This window comes from Canis lupus, chromosome 2 (genome assembly GCF_003254725.2).
Source record: "Canis lupus dingo isolate Sandy chromosome 2, ASM325472v2, whole genome shotgun sequence".
NCBI classification, from domain to species: Eukaryota; Metazoa; Chordata; class Mammalia; order Carnivora; family Canidae; genus Canis; species Canis lupus.
This window is the reverse complement of record NC_064244.1, coordinates 70,280,730-70,296,535: the sequence shown is the minus strand read 5'-3', so window position 1 is coordinate 70,296,535 and position 15,806 is coordinate 70,280,730. Positions and strand designations below refer to the sequence as shown.

The 15,806-nt window shown below is 41.2% G+C and overlaps 1 protein-coding gene across 1 annotated transcript in view; it reads left to right on the top strand.

Moving 5' to 3' along the window:
* Positions 1–2,883, top strand: part of YTHDF2 (YTH N6-methyladenosine RNA binding protein 2) — a 32,747-nt gene extending 29,864 nt beyond the window's left edge. Inside the window, exon 5 of the mRNA XM_025447408.3 lies at positions 2,038–2,883. Within this exon, the coding sequence (XP_025303193.1) occupies positions 2,038–2,061 (24 nt within the window). The 3' untranslated portion in view covers positions 2,062–2,883. The remainder of the gene's footprint in view (positions 1–2,037) is intronic.
* Positions 2,884–15,806: the final 12,923 nt, after the last annotated feature.

The window sequence follows — 15,806 nt, the reverse complement described above, 5'->3', positions numbered from 1 at the left end:
CCTGTGTGGGGCTCTGTGCTTATCAGAGTATGCTGGTCCCTCTCTGTCTCTTCCCCCCGCCCCTTCCCCCACTCGTTGAGGGCCTTCACACTCTCAAATGAATAAAATCTTTTAAAAAGAATAAAGATGACTTCTTTCTTTCTTTTTTTTTTTTAAGGGAAAGCATTTATTTTATTTTATTTTTTTATGATAGAGCGAGAGAGGCAGAGACATAGGCAGAGGGAGAAGCAGGCTCCATGCACCGGGAGCCCGACGTGGGATTCGATCCTGGGTCTCCAGGATCGCGCCCTGGGCCAAAGACAGGCACCAAACCGCTGCGCCACCCAAGGATCCCAACTTCTTTCTGAATACTGTTTTTATACCTATGGATTAATTTAGTAGTAAGGGTAGTTCATCACAAAGCTTCAGTTTGTTGACTTTCACATAAGTATTTGTAATAACTGGTGTTCAGAAAGAGCGTATATAGTATGTGACCTTACGTTTGAATCTTGGTTATTAGGTAATACTAGTCAAGTAGCTTTTTTGAGCTTTAGTTTTCCTATCTCAGAAGTAATACAGTCCCTGTAGCATAGTTATGAAGATCATTATTATATATGGTGTCTGGAACACGGAAACCCGTAAGTAGTAGTTGCTATTCCTTTTAGTAGGAGTCCTATTTTACTTCAGAATCATAGTTACCATGGGGTAAATGGTAGCAGATGACTCTACTCAAGCAGATTGATGAATCAAGTATAAGTTCAGGCCTGTGTGCTCCTAACTACTTAATGTTTTTGCTTTTAAAAGGAACGTGGGGGGATCCCTGGGTGGCTCAGCGGTTTAGCGCCTGCCTTTGGCCCAGGGTGTGATCCTGGAGTCCCGGGATCGAGTCCCACGTCAGGCTCCCGGCATGGAGTCTGCTTCTCCCTCCTCCTGTGTCTCTGCCTCTCTCTCTCTCTCTCTCTCTCTCTCTCTCTCAAATAAATAAATAAATAATAAATAAATAAATAAATAAATAAATAAAAAACGTGGATTTGAGGGGTGCCTGGGTAGCTCAGTTGGTTAAACAGCTGACTCTTGATTTTAGTCCGGGTCATGATCTCAGGGTCATGAGACAGAGCCCCGCATGGGGTCTGTGCTGGGCTTGGAGCCTGCTAAAGACGCTCTCCTTCTCCCTCTGCCCCTCCTTCTCTTAAAAAAAAAAAAAAAAAAAGAGAGAGAGAGAGAGAAAGAAAAAGAAAGAAAGAAAGAAAAAGAAAGAAAGGGAACATGGATTGAGTCATAGTTTAAAAGATTCCAGTACATGAGGTAGTGTGTGAAATGGAAGGCTGTTTAGGATAAGCTTCTAAAAGGCACACGAAGAATGATTTTTACTAAGAAATGAGCATTTAGATTTATTTCAGGGAAAACTTAAGTATTGAGGTCAGTTTTCAAAATCCATCTCTAAGTGGATTTTAAACTGTCCCTAGGGAAAAGGGTAATTTTCTTTTTGGCTATGGATAAAGAGCTTTCTGTATGTCAGCCCATTAATTCTCACACAACCCTGTGAGATATATATCCTCACTTTAAAAAAAAAAAAAAAAGGAAATTGAGGCCTGTGAATATGCCTAAGGCCTTAGGACTAGTATGGGATGACTCTAGTAGTGTTAGGTTTTTGTTTTTGTTTAGTATACTTGATGCTGCTTCCCTTCTTTAGGCTTTTGATGTATGTTTGAGTTACTTCCATTATTTGGGGGGACTGATAAGTATTAGCCTAAACCAACTGTAATTGGAAAACAGATCTGTTTAAGTCATGTAAGAAATTTTATTATTTTTTATTTTTTTATTTTTTTTTCATGTAAGAAATTTTAAAGTCAAAGGAAAATAATTTTGTATTAATTGGGATGATTGGGTGTTTATTACTACTTTGGTTTAAATATAGGAAGTAAATATTTGTGAGGAATATTCTACTTAGCACAAATAACGAAGTTTCTGTTGAGTTGTAAAATTTTAATTCTTATGCATGTTCAGATAAGTTTTAACTAACCATTTCAAATTTTTTTTTTTTTTTAACTTCTATAGGAACGTCAAGGTCGTGGCAAATAAAAGGCAGTTCTGCACAGACTGCAGCAACGGTTGCATCTGCATATCCTAAGGAAAAAAATGACCTTCAAGAGAATTAGGACTTTTTTCTTAATTTCATTGACTTCAGAGACGATTGCAGACTTGCAGTTTAAGTATTGGAATTTCACAAAAGACATAGGACTTAACTGGAAAATGAAAAAAAAAAGAAAAAGAAAAAACTAAACAAAAAATCCCTCTAGGTAGTTTAGGTGAAAAATGTCCCTTTTATTTTGGCTTTGGTTGTGATTTCAGAGCATAATGCTTTGTTTTTTTGTCTTTTTACTATGTTTTTCGGATTTTAAAGTCCGTAAGTGCATACAGTTTTCTCTAATTTTTAAACCCTTTCCTCTCCCCATTTTGACATTTGCACTTGGAGAACACTTGAGTTTCGAAGATTTTGGGCCTCCACCCCAGAAAGTGGGAATTTGGTTTTTCCCTTCCGAACTGGAAGAACATTTTTATGAAGAATTTTTGTCTTGGAGAATTTAACAGTGTTACCCAAGGTTGTGTCTTTAAGGGTGGTTCATTTTCTCTGACCCTTTGTTACTCAAAGTAAAGTACTAGGAGTCCTAAGAAATTTTCTGTTCTTGTACATTATACTGATTAAGTCAGGATTAATTTGATTTCAAAGCTAAGAACAGTGGTAAAAACTTGTTTACAGAAATGCATTTTGGAAGAGAAAAATATTGTAAAACGTGTAGTGAATGTTTCTTCAGTTTATTGTTCAGCCAATGAGGAGAGGGCATTGCCTTTCTTTTTACCATTAATCACTTCTCAATAAACGTGAGATCCTGTTGAGCATCACTTCTAGTACCATTTATTAGTATGATTTGTGTCTTCTGTGTTTTATTAAAGATTTGGAGTGTAAGGAGTTGTATGAGGTGAGATGGCAACTGTTTTTAGAAAGCTTGCTGAAATGAAATAGTTCAGGTTTGCTTTTGTATCCAGGGCCAGATAACCATGACCTCCATAAAGAAAAAGGTGGGTCAGAATTCATAAAGTCAAGCCATTGCTAAATCATTTCAGCAAATATTTTATTATGACTGCTTACTAGGTGCCAGGCACTGTGCTGACCCTTTAGAAACTGGCGAGATAGTGCATAATTTTATTTGCAAAGTAGGAAGAGCCCAATATCAACGATGTTAAGTGTTTAATTTGAAATACCACTTATCTAGAGAGTATTCCCTATGGGTGCAGGTCAAACAATAAATTCCAGTGGGGCTTGGGTTTTTGTTAACCATATAACCATAATGGTATTTGATTTACCTTTGCTTTTCAGGGTTTGGGGCTTCTCTGCCTTAATGATTTTTTGTCTTTGGGGTGCCTGGCTGGCTTAGTTGGTAGAGCATGGACTCTTTTTTTTTTTTTTTTTTATGTGGGGTTGGGGGAGGGGAGAGGGAGAGGGACTCTTAAGCAGGCTCCACACCCAGTAAGGAGCCCAAGGTGAGACTCAGTCAAAACCCTGAGATCATGACCTGAGCTACCCAGGTATCCCAAGTATGGGACTCTTGATCTCAAGGTGGTGTTTGAGCCCCATGTTGGGTATAGGGATTACTTTTAAAAAAATAAGGTGATGGGACACCTGGGTGGCTCAGTGGTTGAGTGTCTGCCTTAGGCTCTGGAACTCCAGGGTCGAGTCCCACATCAGACTCCTGCATGGAGCCTGCTTCTCCTGTCTGCCTTTCTCTGTGTCTCTCATGAATAAATAAATAAAATCTTTTTTAAAAATAAGGTGAATAAGTTTAAAAAGATTGTTATTCTTTTTTCCTTAAGATTCTATTATTTTATTTGAGAGAGAGAATGAGCAGGGCGAGGAGAAAGAGAGAGGAACAGACTCCCCACTGAGCAGGAAGCCCAAAGGTGGGGCTCGATCCCACGACCCTGGGATCATGATCTGAGCCACCCAGGTGCCCCAGGAGATATTTAGTTCTGAAGATGTCACAATTTTATAGAGTTAAATCTGTGAAAACTTTTTAAAGAAAGGGTTCTGAAAATGGATTTTAATGATATTTTGTCCTCAATTGACTTTATTTGGCTATTTGACATAGCCCAGGCTACTGAATCAAATAATTCTGATTTGTAGTTGAGTGGAGAACTTTTCTCTGCCTGAGGCACAGTACAATATACCTAGATATTCCTATTTCCCAAGCTCATTTTGAATTACATCCCTCCCCCCCCCCCCAATTGGGATTCCTTTGCACTTTAATCAGTTTGAAGATGCTCATCTACATTCACTGTTTTCAGTTTTAGTCAAACTTCTCTGATTTGTAGAGAACTCCCGTGAACTTAATTTGTCCAGTATTTCACCTTCAAAAGGGAAAATATCCTGAGCAAAGCAAATTCAAAAGCAATTTTTCCTAGATTTTTCTACCTTGTATTCAAGTTGGATAGAAGATTATTCAAGATGCTTGTTTTGCAATTTGGAATGTTAGTTTAAAGCCAGTGCTTGCCAGTTTTTCTTTTCACGTCACAGAAAATACTGGTATAGCTTTGGGAGCAAACAGAATTTAGAACCCCTAACAAGGCTGTTCACTTAGCTCTCCCTTGAGGGGGAGATTGAGGGTGTCAGGATGTTGAATTTCTGTGTTAAAAATACACGCACAGAGAGGTATTTTTGTAGTATTAAAAATTAGGCTATGTTCTCCCTAAGTTTTTGGTTCAAAAGTTGGTTTGGTGATCTCCCAGAGCAGCTAAAACTAGTTCTCTTGGGGATGCCTGGGTGGCTCAGTGGTTGAGCGCCTGCCTTTGGCCCATGACGTCATCCTGGAGTCTTGGGATTGGGTCCCGCATGGGCTTCCTGCATGGAGCCTGCTTCTCTCTCTGCCTATGTCTCTGCTTCTCTCTCTCTCTCTCTCTCTCCCTCTCCCTCTCTCTCTGGCTCTCATGAATGAATGAATAAAAAAACTAGTTCTCTTATTTGCCAGTGACTGCTTTGCCAGTGGAAACTGCTGACTTGATTATTTGTCCTCTGTACTTTTGTTTTGTTCTTTACTTTGTGAATGTAAGACTTTGGATAGCCATGTTTGTTTACTTTTCTCTTCTGTTGAGGGGAAACTGAACAACAATATTACCACATATCATCATTGTCAATTCAAAGCATTCTAAACCTTTAAGATTTGAACAAAATGTGTAAGTCACTCAATTTAATCTTAGTCGCATTTGATGGGCTATTTTCCCCTAACGTTTTTATTTTTACATGTTCTGTTTTTTAAAAATTTACTTTAGAATAATTTAATTTTGTGAAAATAGTATAGAGTTCTCTCATACACTGTTCACTTCCCTTTCCCCAAATGTCAACATTTATGTAACCATAGTACAATTATCAAAAACACTAAATACTAATTCAGTACTACTAACTAATCTATGAATTGTGCCAATTGTTCAAGGAATATCCTTTTGTTTCTCTGTCTCTGCATCCAATCTAGGATCCCATATTGCATTTTGGTTTTTTTAGGCTTCTAGCCTATGAGTTCTTCAGTCTTCACTTTTTATGATTGACACTTTTGGAGAAGTATTGGCCAAATATTTTATAGAATGTTCCTTGAATTGGATTTGTCTCAAATTTTTCACTGTTAGATTGAGGTTATTTTTTGGCAAGACTACCACAAGAGTCCTGTACACTTCTCACTGCATTACATCATGATACATGGTGTCCATATGTCTTAACTGGTGGTGATGTTGACTTTGGTCACTTGGTGTTTAGGTAGTGTCTGCCAGATTTCTCCACTGTATAGTTACTGATTTTCCCTTTATAGTAGTAACTCGTGGAGGGGTATACTTAAAAACTTCAATCTTTGGTTCACTAATTTTGACATCTGGATTGTTATTGCCTACAACAAGTATCACTGTGGTGTTTGCCAAATGTTTATTTGTAGGTCTGTTCTATATTTACACAAATTAGAATCCTGTAAGGAGGAACTGTGCCTTCTCCCGTTTTTAAAAAAATTGTACCAGTGTGGACTCAGGGATATATAATTCCATGGGTCAGTGCATCATTTATTTTCTTGCTCAGATTGTCCCAGACTTGGCAATTGGGAGCTGCTTCTTTAAGTTGGCTTTTGTGTCTTTTTGGCATGTCCTCAATGGTTTTTGGAGCCCTTCCTTACTTTCTGGTACAATATACTTAGATCCCAGTTAATCTTGTATTTTCTCTGCCCCAGCCCCATTTCCCCAAGGAATAAAGATTCCTTTTATTGGAGAGTATTTAGAAACCATCCCTTGATTTTTTTTTAAAGCAATTCTTTAAATTGCACAAGATTATTAGAGTTTTTATTACTGATGTAGGTCGAGAATTAGCCCATCCAACACCTAACCACTTCATTTCTTTTACTCTTCACTTCTAGCCCTGTCATATGAATCTTGTGGAGTTGTGGAGAGGACTTCCACTTGGCATAATGCTTCACCTAGAGTGAGGCCCAGTGAATGTGGGTTGGTTTGTGCCCTTCCAGAATTTCTACTTTTAGTTTTATAAATAAGACCCAAAATGTTGGAAGACCTGGCTTTCACCCCATCTGAACTTTTAGGGATTGAGAGGTTTTTCAACCTGCAAGAAAACAAATGGTCATATGCTAAAGTTTTCAGTTTTTCATTAGAATTAATGTGATATTTGGGTATTGCCGATTATTTTTGACTTTTATTTGAAAAATGATTTCACAGACAGTCCCTGATTTATGATGTTTTGATCTAAGATTTTTCAACTTCATGCTGGTGTGCAAGTGATATGCATTCAGTAGAAACTGAACTTTGAATTTTGATCATTTTCCCAGGCTAGCTGTATGCCCAAAGATATTTTCTCATGACATAGCAAGACTACTGCAACTGCAATCATTTAGTGCTACACAACCATTTCGTTTTTCACTTTCAGTGAAAATTTTGTTTTTCTTATTTTTCAGTGAGTATTTTATTATAAAATAGGCTTGATGTTAGATAATATTGCCCAACTGTAGTTTAATGTAAATGTTCTGAGCACTTTTAAGGTAGGCAAGTCAAAACTATGATGTTTGGTAGATTATGTGTGATACATCTTTAAAGATTTTTTTTTTTTGTAATCTGTCTTAACCCAATGTAGGGTTTGAACTCACAACCCTGAAATCAAGAGTTGCATATTCTACAGCCTGAGCCAGCCAGATGTCCCCCCGTTATGTGTATTGAATGCATTTTCAACTTAAGGATATTTTTAACTTCATGGGTTTATCAGGACCCAACCCCATCAGGTTTTTAAAATTTTACTTATTCACGAGAGACGGGCAGAGACGTAGGCAGAGAGAGAAGCAGGCTCCGCATGGAGACCCTGATGTGGGACTTGATCCCAGGATCACTACCTGAGTCAAAAGCAGATGATCAACTGCTGAGCCACCCAGGCGTCCTAGGACCCAAACCCATCTTTTTTTTTTTTTTTTTTTTTTAAGATTTTATTAATTTATTTGACACAGAGAGCATGTGCACAAGCAGGGGCAGTGGGAGAGGGAGAAGCAGGCTTCCTGACAAGCAGGGAGTCCGATGTGGGGCTCAATTCCAGAACCTGGTGATCGTGACCTGAGCCAAAGGCAGACACTCAACCAACTGAGGCACCCAGGCACCCCTGACAATTTTTTTTTTTTTTTTTTTTTTATGATAGAGAGAGAGAGAGGCAGGCTCCATGCACTGGGAGCCCGACGTGGGATTCGATCCCGGGTCTCCAGGATCGTGCCCTGGGCCAAAGGCAGGCGCCAAACCGCTGTGCCACCCAGGGATCCCCCAAACCCATCTTAAGTTGAAGGATATGTGCATTTGAAATGCGGCTTGTGTCATGAATGAAGGACCCTTCTGATAAAGAGTAATCATGTATGTAGGATTCAGATCTGATAGTTTGCAATTGATTCCCTTTTGCCCCCGCCTCCCTGGAAGTCATGCCACAGATGACTGTGTGTCACTTCTCGCTAGTGGCTTCTGGGCAGCTGGTGAGGCTCCTTACTTTCGAGAAGTCTTTCTTTAGAATGGTAATATTTATTATAGGTAGGCTTGCATGTGGAAACCTGACATGATTGTGGGGTAAAACATCCACAGCAAGATTAAGTGGGTTGGAGAAGTTCTCACAAAGCCTTCATGGCTCTGCATCAAGGATTCTGAGAATGGCTCTGCAATCTGGCCTGCCTGGGGAGCTTAGGGCAGGTCCTCCCACTCTGCCCCATCCGGCCGCTGGGTTAGGACACTGAATGGTGCGTGCTCAGCGCTGGCCCCCAGCTTCATGGCCTGCGGGAGGGACAACTTCTGTTATAACCTGAATCCATATTCCTGTGACCTTGCTGGCTCTAGCTCACTGCAACAACATGAGGGGCCGCTCTGCATACCCTCGTTTTTGTAGACGCTTCTTCCTGACCGAAGAGCTTCAGGAACTGGGTTTGAAATGGGTTCTGTTTCCCTGAGCTAAACCCCTTACCTTCAAAGGTGAGCAAGGTAGCCTGGGGGTTGAGGGAAAAGGGATTTCACTCAACAGTGCAAACGGTGCAGATGACTTTAGTGTCATGCATGGTTTTATTGTTTTCTTTTACCTTTTAAAATAATGCTCAGGCAGCCCCGGTGGCGCAGCTGTTTAGCGCCGCCTGCAGCCCAGGGCGTGATCCTGGAGACCCTGGAGTCCCACATCAGGCTCTCTGTATGATGCCTGCTTCTCCCTCTGCCTGTGTCTCTGCCTCTCTCTCTGTCTCTATGAATAAGTAAGTAAGTAAGTAAGTAAGTAAATAAATAAATATCTTTAAAAAAAATAAAATAATGCTCAAATGTGTGGCTGCCAACTGACGGTTGGAAACTATTACTTCAGACCCACCTCCTGGCCATAGGCTCTGTTCCCCTGTTTGAAAAAGAAAAAAGTTACTTAATTGCCCTCCACCCCCCAAAAAAGAATTGCCCTTTAAGGGGAAGCTCCTTGAAGACACTCAGTTTAGCTGCTTTGTCCAGTTTTTCATGTGAGTGTACTCCTCTGTTTTTTTCCATGTCTTCAGCCTATATTTTCTGAGCGCCTCTGGGGTGCTATTGTTGGGCAAGGGGGAAAGGGAAAGAACAAGATTCTTGTCCTCTCAGAATTCAGTTTAAGATTACATTATAATACTGTTTGGAGTTGTGAGAGATATAGGTTGCTTGGAGAAGAGAAGAGGGGAGACTGCCCTTTCTTTTCTTTTCTTTTTAAAGATTTATTTATTTATGATAGAGAGAGAGAGGCAGAGACACAGGAGGAGGGAGAAACAGGCTCCATGCTGGGAGCCCGATGCGGGACTCCAGGATCGCGCGCTGGGCCAAAGGCAGGCGCCAAACCGCTGAGCCACCCAGGGATCCCCAAGACTGCCCTTTCTGTACTGGATTTTCCTTCCTTTTTCTTAGTGGAAACCACATGAGCCCCTGCCTTTTCATCTTGTTTCACAGCAGCAGCTCTCACTCAGTGGGCACTCTGCTCCAGTATCAGTGAGCTGTGTGATGTCAAGCAAATCAGTGAATTGCTCAGCGCACATTTTCTCGTTGAAAAGAGGAAATGTCTTCTGAAGCTAATAGATGTATGATTTTTGCAGGGATTTAAATTCATTTTAACTAGTAGTGCTTTTCTGATGAAAGAAGTGAAATAACCAGTTCAGTTACATATATAAAATAAAAAGATGTAGATCTTGATATAGCAGTTTGCTATTTACCCTTCTAAACTTTAAAAAAATTTTGCTTTATGACATAAAAATGTGTGTCTGTGTGTGGCATATATATGGCATGTATGTATTCCTAAATATATATATTCCTAAATATATATATGTATACATATATATATATACACACACACATATATGGCACGTATGTATTCCTAAATATATATATATTCCCCATAATTTTAAGTTGTTTTATAAAAATAGAATAATACCAAACCATCTGCAGGATTCTCCTTTGCTCTCCCTCCCCCAGTCACAATTCCATGAATTTTTTATTTTGGTCTGCTAAAGGACACAGGTCTTCTATGACAATCTAATAAAGATGGCCTTCTAGCATCCTGGGGTGACTAGCACTCCAAGGGCCTACGTCTCTGTCACCAAAAGCAACTTGGCAGAAGCCTGTCCTCCTAAACTTGCTCCTCTGAAGCATTGGAATTCAAACTTTTCCAGATTTCTTCTTCCCCAAAGCCTTTCAACTTGAAGAGTTAGGCATTCCATTTTTAAATGAATGACATTCCAAATCAAAGGAAGAATAGGACATACTCTGGTCAGGTGGGTGAAGAGTAAACTGGCCAGGGTTGGATAGGGAGGGTAGTATGGGGAGGACTATTCTATGTCAGGCAGAGTGCTAGGCACTTGGGGCAACAGCAGAAAACGAAAAGCTCCTGCCTTCAACGGGACTTTAAATTCTGGTGGAGAGAGAAATTTGTCAGGTGATGAATGCTTCAGAGAAAATAACACAAACATCTGATGCTGGAAGAGACATGTCAGCAGAAGTCCAATGAAGTGAGAGGGAAAAACAAGTTGGGTAAGACTTTGAGAAGAAAGTACCCACTTTTGACAAAAGTATATCCACTTTGCATTTTACCTCACCATGCCTCACATCTTTCCTTTCCCAGTTTACATTCCATGGTTGACCATAATCCCCCTCCCACCTTGTATTCACCATCAACTTCCTTGCCCCTTTCTTTCACTTCATTGACTTTAACTGACAAACCATAATCTGGGTTACATACAACGTTGCACCTGTGCCATTCAGAGTGGTTGGAGAGAAATGTGTAACTAGAGTCCTATTTTAAATTCATGATCTTCAGTCTTAGGAGGGGAATCACCAACATTTCCCCTTCTATTCATTTGCCTACTCAGAAGATGAACCATTTCATGCCTTCGCCCTTTCTTCAAATCTCCAGCACCTCAGATGCCACTTTTTTTTTTTAGATGCCACATTTACATCAGTTAAGATTTCCTACTTAACTGAGGAAGCCGAAGCAATCAGAATGAAACATCACAGCCTCCCTCCACTTCATGTACTCATACATCATCATACATCAGTGTTTCTTGAAGCCTGATCTCAGGCCAGCAGCATTAGGACCTATGGAAGCTTGTCAGAAAGGCAAATTATTGGGTCCCACCTCAGACCTACTGAATTACAAATTCGGGAGATGGGGCCCAGTAAGCTGTGCTTTAATATGTGCTCCAGGTGATTCTGATGAACCTTCTAGTCTGAGAACCAATGCTCTTGGACTATGCATGTTTCTACCCAGAAAATCCCTCCAGCTATGCACCAGACCTTTGTCTCTCACCAACTCAAGAACATGGGTCCATCAAATCACTCCCTTTTCACATCCCAATTTGAATTCTATTGAATCATTCCTGTCAGCATACAAACATGCTGTTGTTTCTCCTGTTTCTTCTGTCGGTTACCATCCATTTCTCTATTCTTTACAGCAAAACCCCCAAGAGGAAGCTGTTACTCCCTGGCTTCACTTCTCCTTCCATTCTCTCTAATCCACTCCAATCAGGCTTTCATCCTCTTCATCCCAGTAGACTAGTCTTGTCAAGGTCATGACCTATAAATAGCATGTGATGTTGTTTCCTCCTTGATACACTTCCTTCACTTGCAGTTTAGCACAGCATACCTCCTCTGATTTTCCTCCTGTTTCAATGGGTGTTCCTACATAGTCTTCTTGGCTGGTTCCTCCTCTGCTTTTTTGTCCTCTCCACACCAAAGTAACCCAGGACTCCGTCCCTGAGCCTCTATACTCACTAGATTTCATGCAGTCCTGTCTCTGAACACCATCCATGTGCCAACAACTCCCAACTAGAACCAGTTCAAATGTATCTCCTTGAACTCTGGTGTATTAGACTGCCAGCTCAGCCTCTCCACGGGATGCCTCACCAGCAGTTCAAACTCAACACTTTCAAACCCAAACCCCTTCCTTCCTCATCTGCCCCATCACATTTAATAACAAATTCATCTCTTTTGTTTCTCAGGCCAAATCCTGGGAGTAATGTTTGACTCCCTTTCTCACATTCTGTATCATATTTGTCAGCACATCTTACTGGTTGACCACTTCTTGCCACATCTATGGGCCAAGTCACTATCCTCTCACCTTAATTGCCACAATCTTGTCGCAGGTCTCGCTTCCACTTCTGCTTCCTATAGTCTGTCCTCCACATGGCAGCACAGAGCTCCTGTGAACATGCACATCAGATCATGCCATTTCTCAGCTTACACCCTCTCCTGGCTCCCATGTCATTCAGAGTAAAGGCCAAAGCCTTCTGAGGCTCACGAAGCCTATGCCATCTGACCTCCATTCCCACATTCTTCTCACAGTTCTCTGGGCTTACATCTGCTCTGTTCTCATTTGTTCTACTTACCTTGGCTTCCCTGAGACCCTTCAAACATGCCAGGCTCCTGTCAGAGGAGCTTCACCCAACTGTGTCTTCCACCTGGAATACCTTTCTTCATATATTTGCTAGACCCATTCCTTCACCTCCTTTGGGTTTTTCAGCAGGGTTATCTTATCAGTGAGGTCTCTCCTGACTACCCTGTTTATATTCGGTATCCCCATCTCCTACACTGCCTGTCTCAGAAAGAAAGAAAGAAAGAAAGAAAGAAAGAAAGAAAGAAAGAAAGAAAGAAAGAAAGAAAGAAATCAAGCAAGCAAGCAAGCTAATAAAAAGTTGTCAAAGCAGTTTTAAAAATTGAATGTATCAGTAGTTGCTGGTTAACAGAATTTTAAAAATGTAATTTCTATGCTTAAATTCCAGCTCCTGTTTTCCTAGAGCGCTGACCAGGGAGCCAGAAATCTTGAAATCTAGGCCTGGACTTGTCACTCTGAGACAGGAGCTCTGTGACCTGTGGCAAGGCAGGCAGTAGGCTAAGTCTGTTTGGGAAGGGAAGACACTGGCCCCAGTGACTTAGAAGGCTCCCCCCACCCATCTCCAATCCCAAGAACTCTCCTGCCAGCACTGTCAGCATTTCCCATCCTCTGCAGCCACCTCCCTGTCTCCATGCTGTTGCTTTGCTCTTCCCCGGATGGTGCCTCAGCCTCCTTACTGATCTTCCCTGTTCACTCTTGCCCTCTAATCCACCTTTCACGTAGCTGCCTAAGTGAAATGTTCTTCCAAATATAAATTCCCATTTCTCTCTTGAGCCCTCCATTGGCTTCCTGTTGCACTTGGAATCCCACCCGCCCCTGCTCCTTGCTCTGGCTTACAAGGCTCTCCCCGCCTCTGGTTCTGTGCTTCCTCTAGCCAGTTGCAGCCACAGTGGTTTGCAGCCACGTCAATAAGCCCAGCTCACTCCTGCCTTGACAGTCCTCTGTTTTGTGTGCCTGTTCTTGCTCCTCCCTTGTATTTCCCTGGTGGATCCCCTCTTATGTTTTAGGACTCTGCTTCCATGTCTTTTCCTCAGTGAGAATTTCCTTTCCTGACTATCTTATCTAATGCCAGATCTCCCTTGTTACTTTAAAATTCAGCTCACTGCTTATTTTCTGTTTGCATCTTAACGTTTATCACAATGTAACATTATTTTCACTCTTGCAATACTCACACGGTGGGATACCATACCACTGTAAAAAAGATGGAAATCTATGTATTGATATTGAATGATGTCTTAAGATAAATTGCTAAATGAAAAAAAAGCCCAAGGTGCAGTACAGAGAGTCTATAGAATACCATCATTTGTATAATAAGGGTGAGGGGAGAATATATTTGCTTGTCCACACATATGTTATCTCTGGATGGGTGCAGAAAAAATTTAACGTTGCTTACCTCAGTGGAGGGAACTAGGAGGCTAGGGGAGGAGTGGGAGGCTTTTCACTGTGCATCTTTTTGTATTTTGAATCACATACATTACTACCTATTAAAAATAAGTGAATATTTAGGGCAGCCCGGTGGCTCAGCGGTTTAGCACCTCCTTTGGCCCAGGGTGTGATCCTGGGGTCCCCGGATTGAGCTCCACGTTGGGCTCCCTGCAGGGACCCTGCTTCTCCCTCTGCCTGTGTCTCTGCCTCTCTCTCTCTCTCTCTCTCTGTGTCTCTCATGAATAAATAAATAAATAAATCTTGAAAAAAAAATAAGTGAATATTTAAAAGTTGTGTACTTGCTCTGTTTCCTATCTCCCTAAGGAGAATATAAACGTCATGAGAGTGTATACCATGATCTTTCACGTTCACTATTATGTCCACAGCACTAAAACGATACCTGGCACTTACTTGTACTCAGTATTTACAGAATGAACGAACGAATGAATGAATGAATGAAGATCTCTTCCAGCTCTAACATTGTGGTTCCAATCTTAGGGCTTCAAGAATATAAGACATGGATTCCAGGACCCAGCCATTCAGAGGCACTGAGAGAGACACTGGTTTGTGGTGCGGTGTACTGTTTTTCTTCATTTTGATCAATAAGGTTAATAATAATAATAATAATAATAATAATAATAATAATAATAATAAAGTAACCGGGAGAATATGGAGGGTGGGATGTGGAGGACCTGCCTGGCACAGATGTGCTTTCCAGGTGAGAGCCCAGGTAGCCACGAGAGGGCAATATCCTGCTCAGATCATGCCCCAGTCATGGCCTCTGGGATTGACAGCTGCGGTTGTGAGACTGTCTTCTGCACTGGATTCTAAACTCCATGAGCTCAGGAACTGACTTTGTCTTGCTTGCCAGTATACTATACTCAGAGCCTGGCACAGAATGGACAAAAGATGAATGAATGACAGAATAGAAGTTGAGAGGATTCCCAAGAACTAGGAGAGAAAGCCTGGAATCAGGAGCTATCATACCTCATGTAGCCAGCAGGTGGCACTAAAGGAGTGTTTTTTTTTTAAACAGCCTGAGCCTCTTTCTTTCTTTTCTTCCTTTTTTAAAAAAGATTTTATTTATTTATTCATGAGAAACAGAGAGAGAGACAGAGAGACAGAGACACAGAGAGACAGAGAGAGAGGCAGAGACACAGGCAGAGGGAGAAGCAGGCTCCATGCAGAGAGCCCAACGTGGATTCAATTCTGGGTCTCCAGGATCAGGCCCTGGGGCTGAAGGCGGTGCTAAACCGCTGAGCCACCCAGGCTGCCCTCTTCTTTTTCTTTCTTTCTTTCCTTTTTTTTTTTTTTTTTTAAGATTTTATTTATTTATTCATAGAGACAAGAGGCAGAGATACAGGCAGAGGGAGAAGCAGGCTCCACGCAGAGAGCCTGACATGGGACTCGATCCAGGGTCTCCAGGATCACGCCCTGGGCTGCAGGCGGCGCTAAACTGCTGCGCCGCTGGGGCTGCCTTCCTTTCTTTCTTTCTTTCTTTCTTTCTTTCTTTCTTTCTTTCTTTCTTTCTTTCTTTCTTTCTTTCTTTCTTTCTTTCTTTCTTTTCTTTCTCTTTCTTTCTTTCTTTTCTTTCTTTCTTTCTTCTTTCTTTCTTTCTTTCTTTCTTTCTTTCTTTCTTTCTTCTTTCTTTCTTTCTTCTTCTTCTTTCTTTTCTTTCTTTCTTTCTTTCTTTCTTTCTTCTTTCTTTTCTTCTTTCTTCTTTCTTTCTTTCTTTCTTTCTTTTCTTTTTTTTCTTCTCTCTTTTTCTTTCTTTTCCTTTCCTTTCCTTTCCTCTTTCCTTTCTTTTTCTTCTCTTTCTTTCATTTTTAAATTGGGGTGGGGGGGAGACGAAAGAGGGAGCACCTAGCGAGGGAGCGGGGAGGGACAGAGGAAGGAGAGCGAGAATCCCAAGGAGACTCCACCCTTAGCACAGAGCCCGATGCGGGGCTCTATGTACAACCCAGAAGTCACC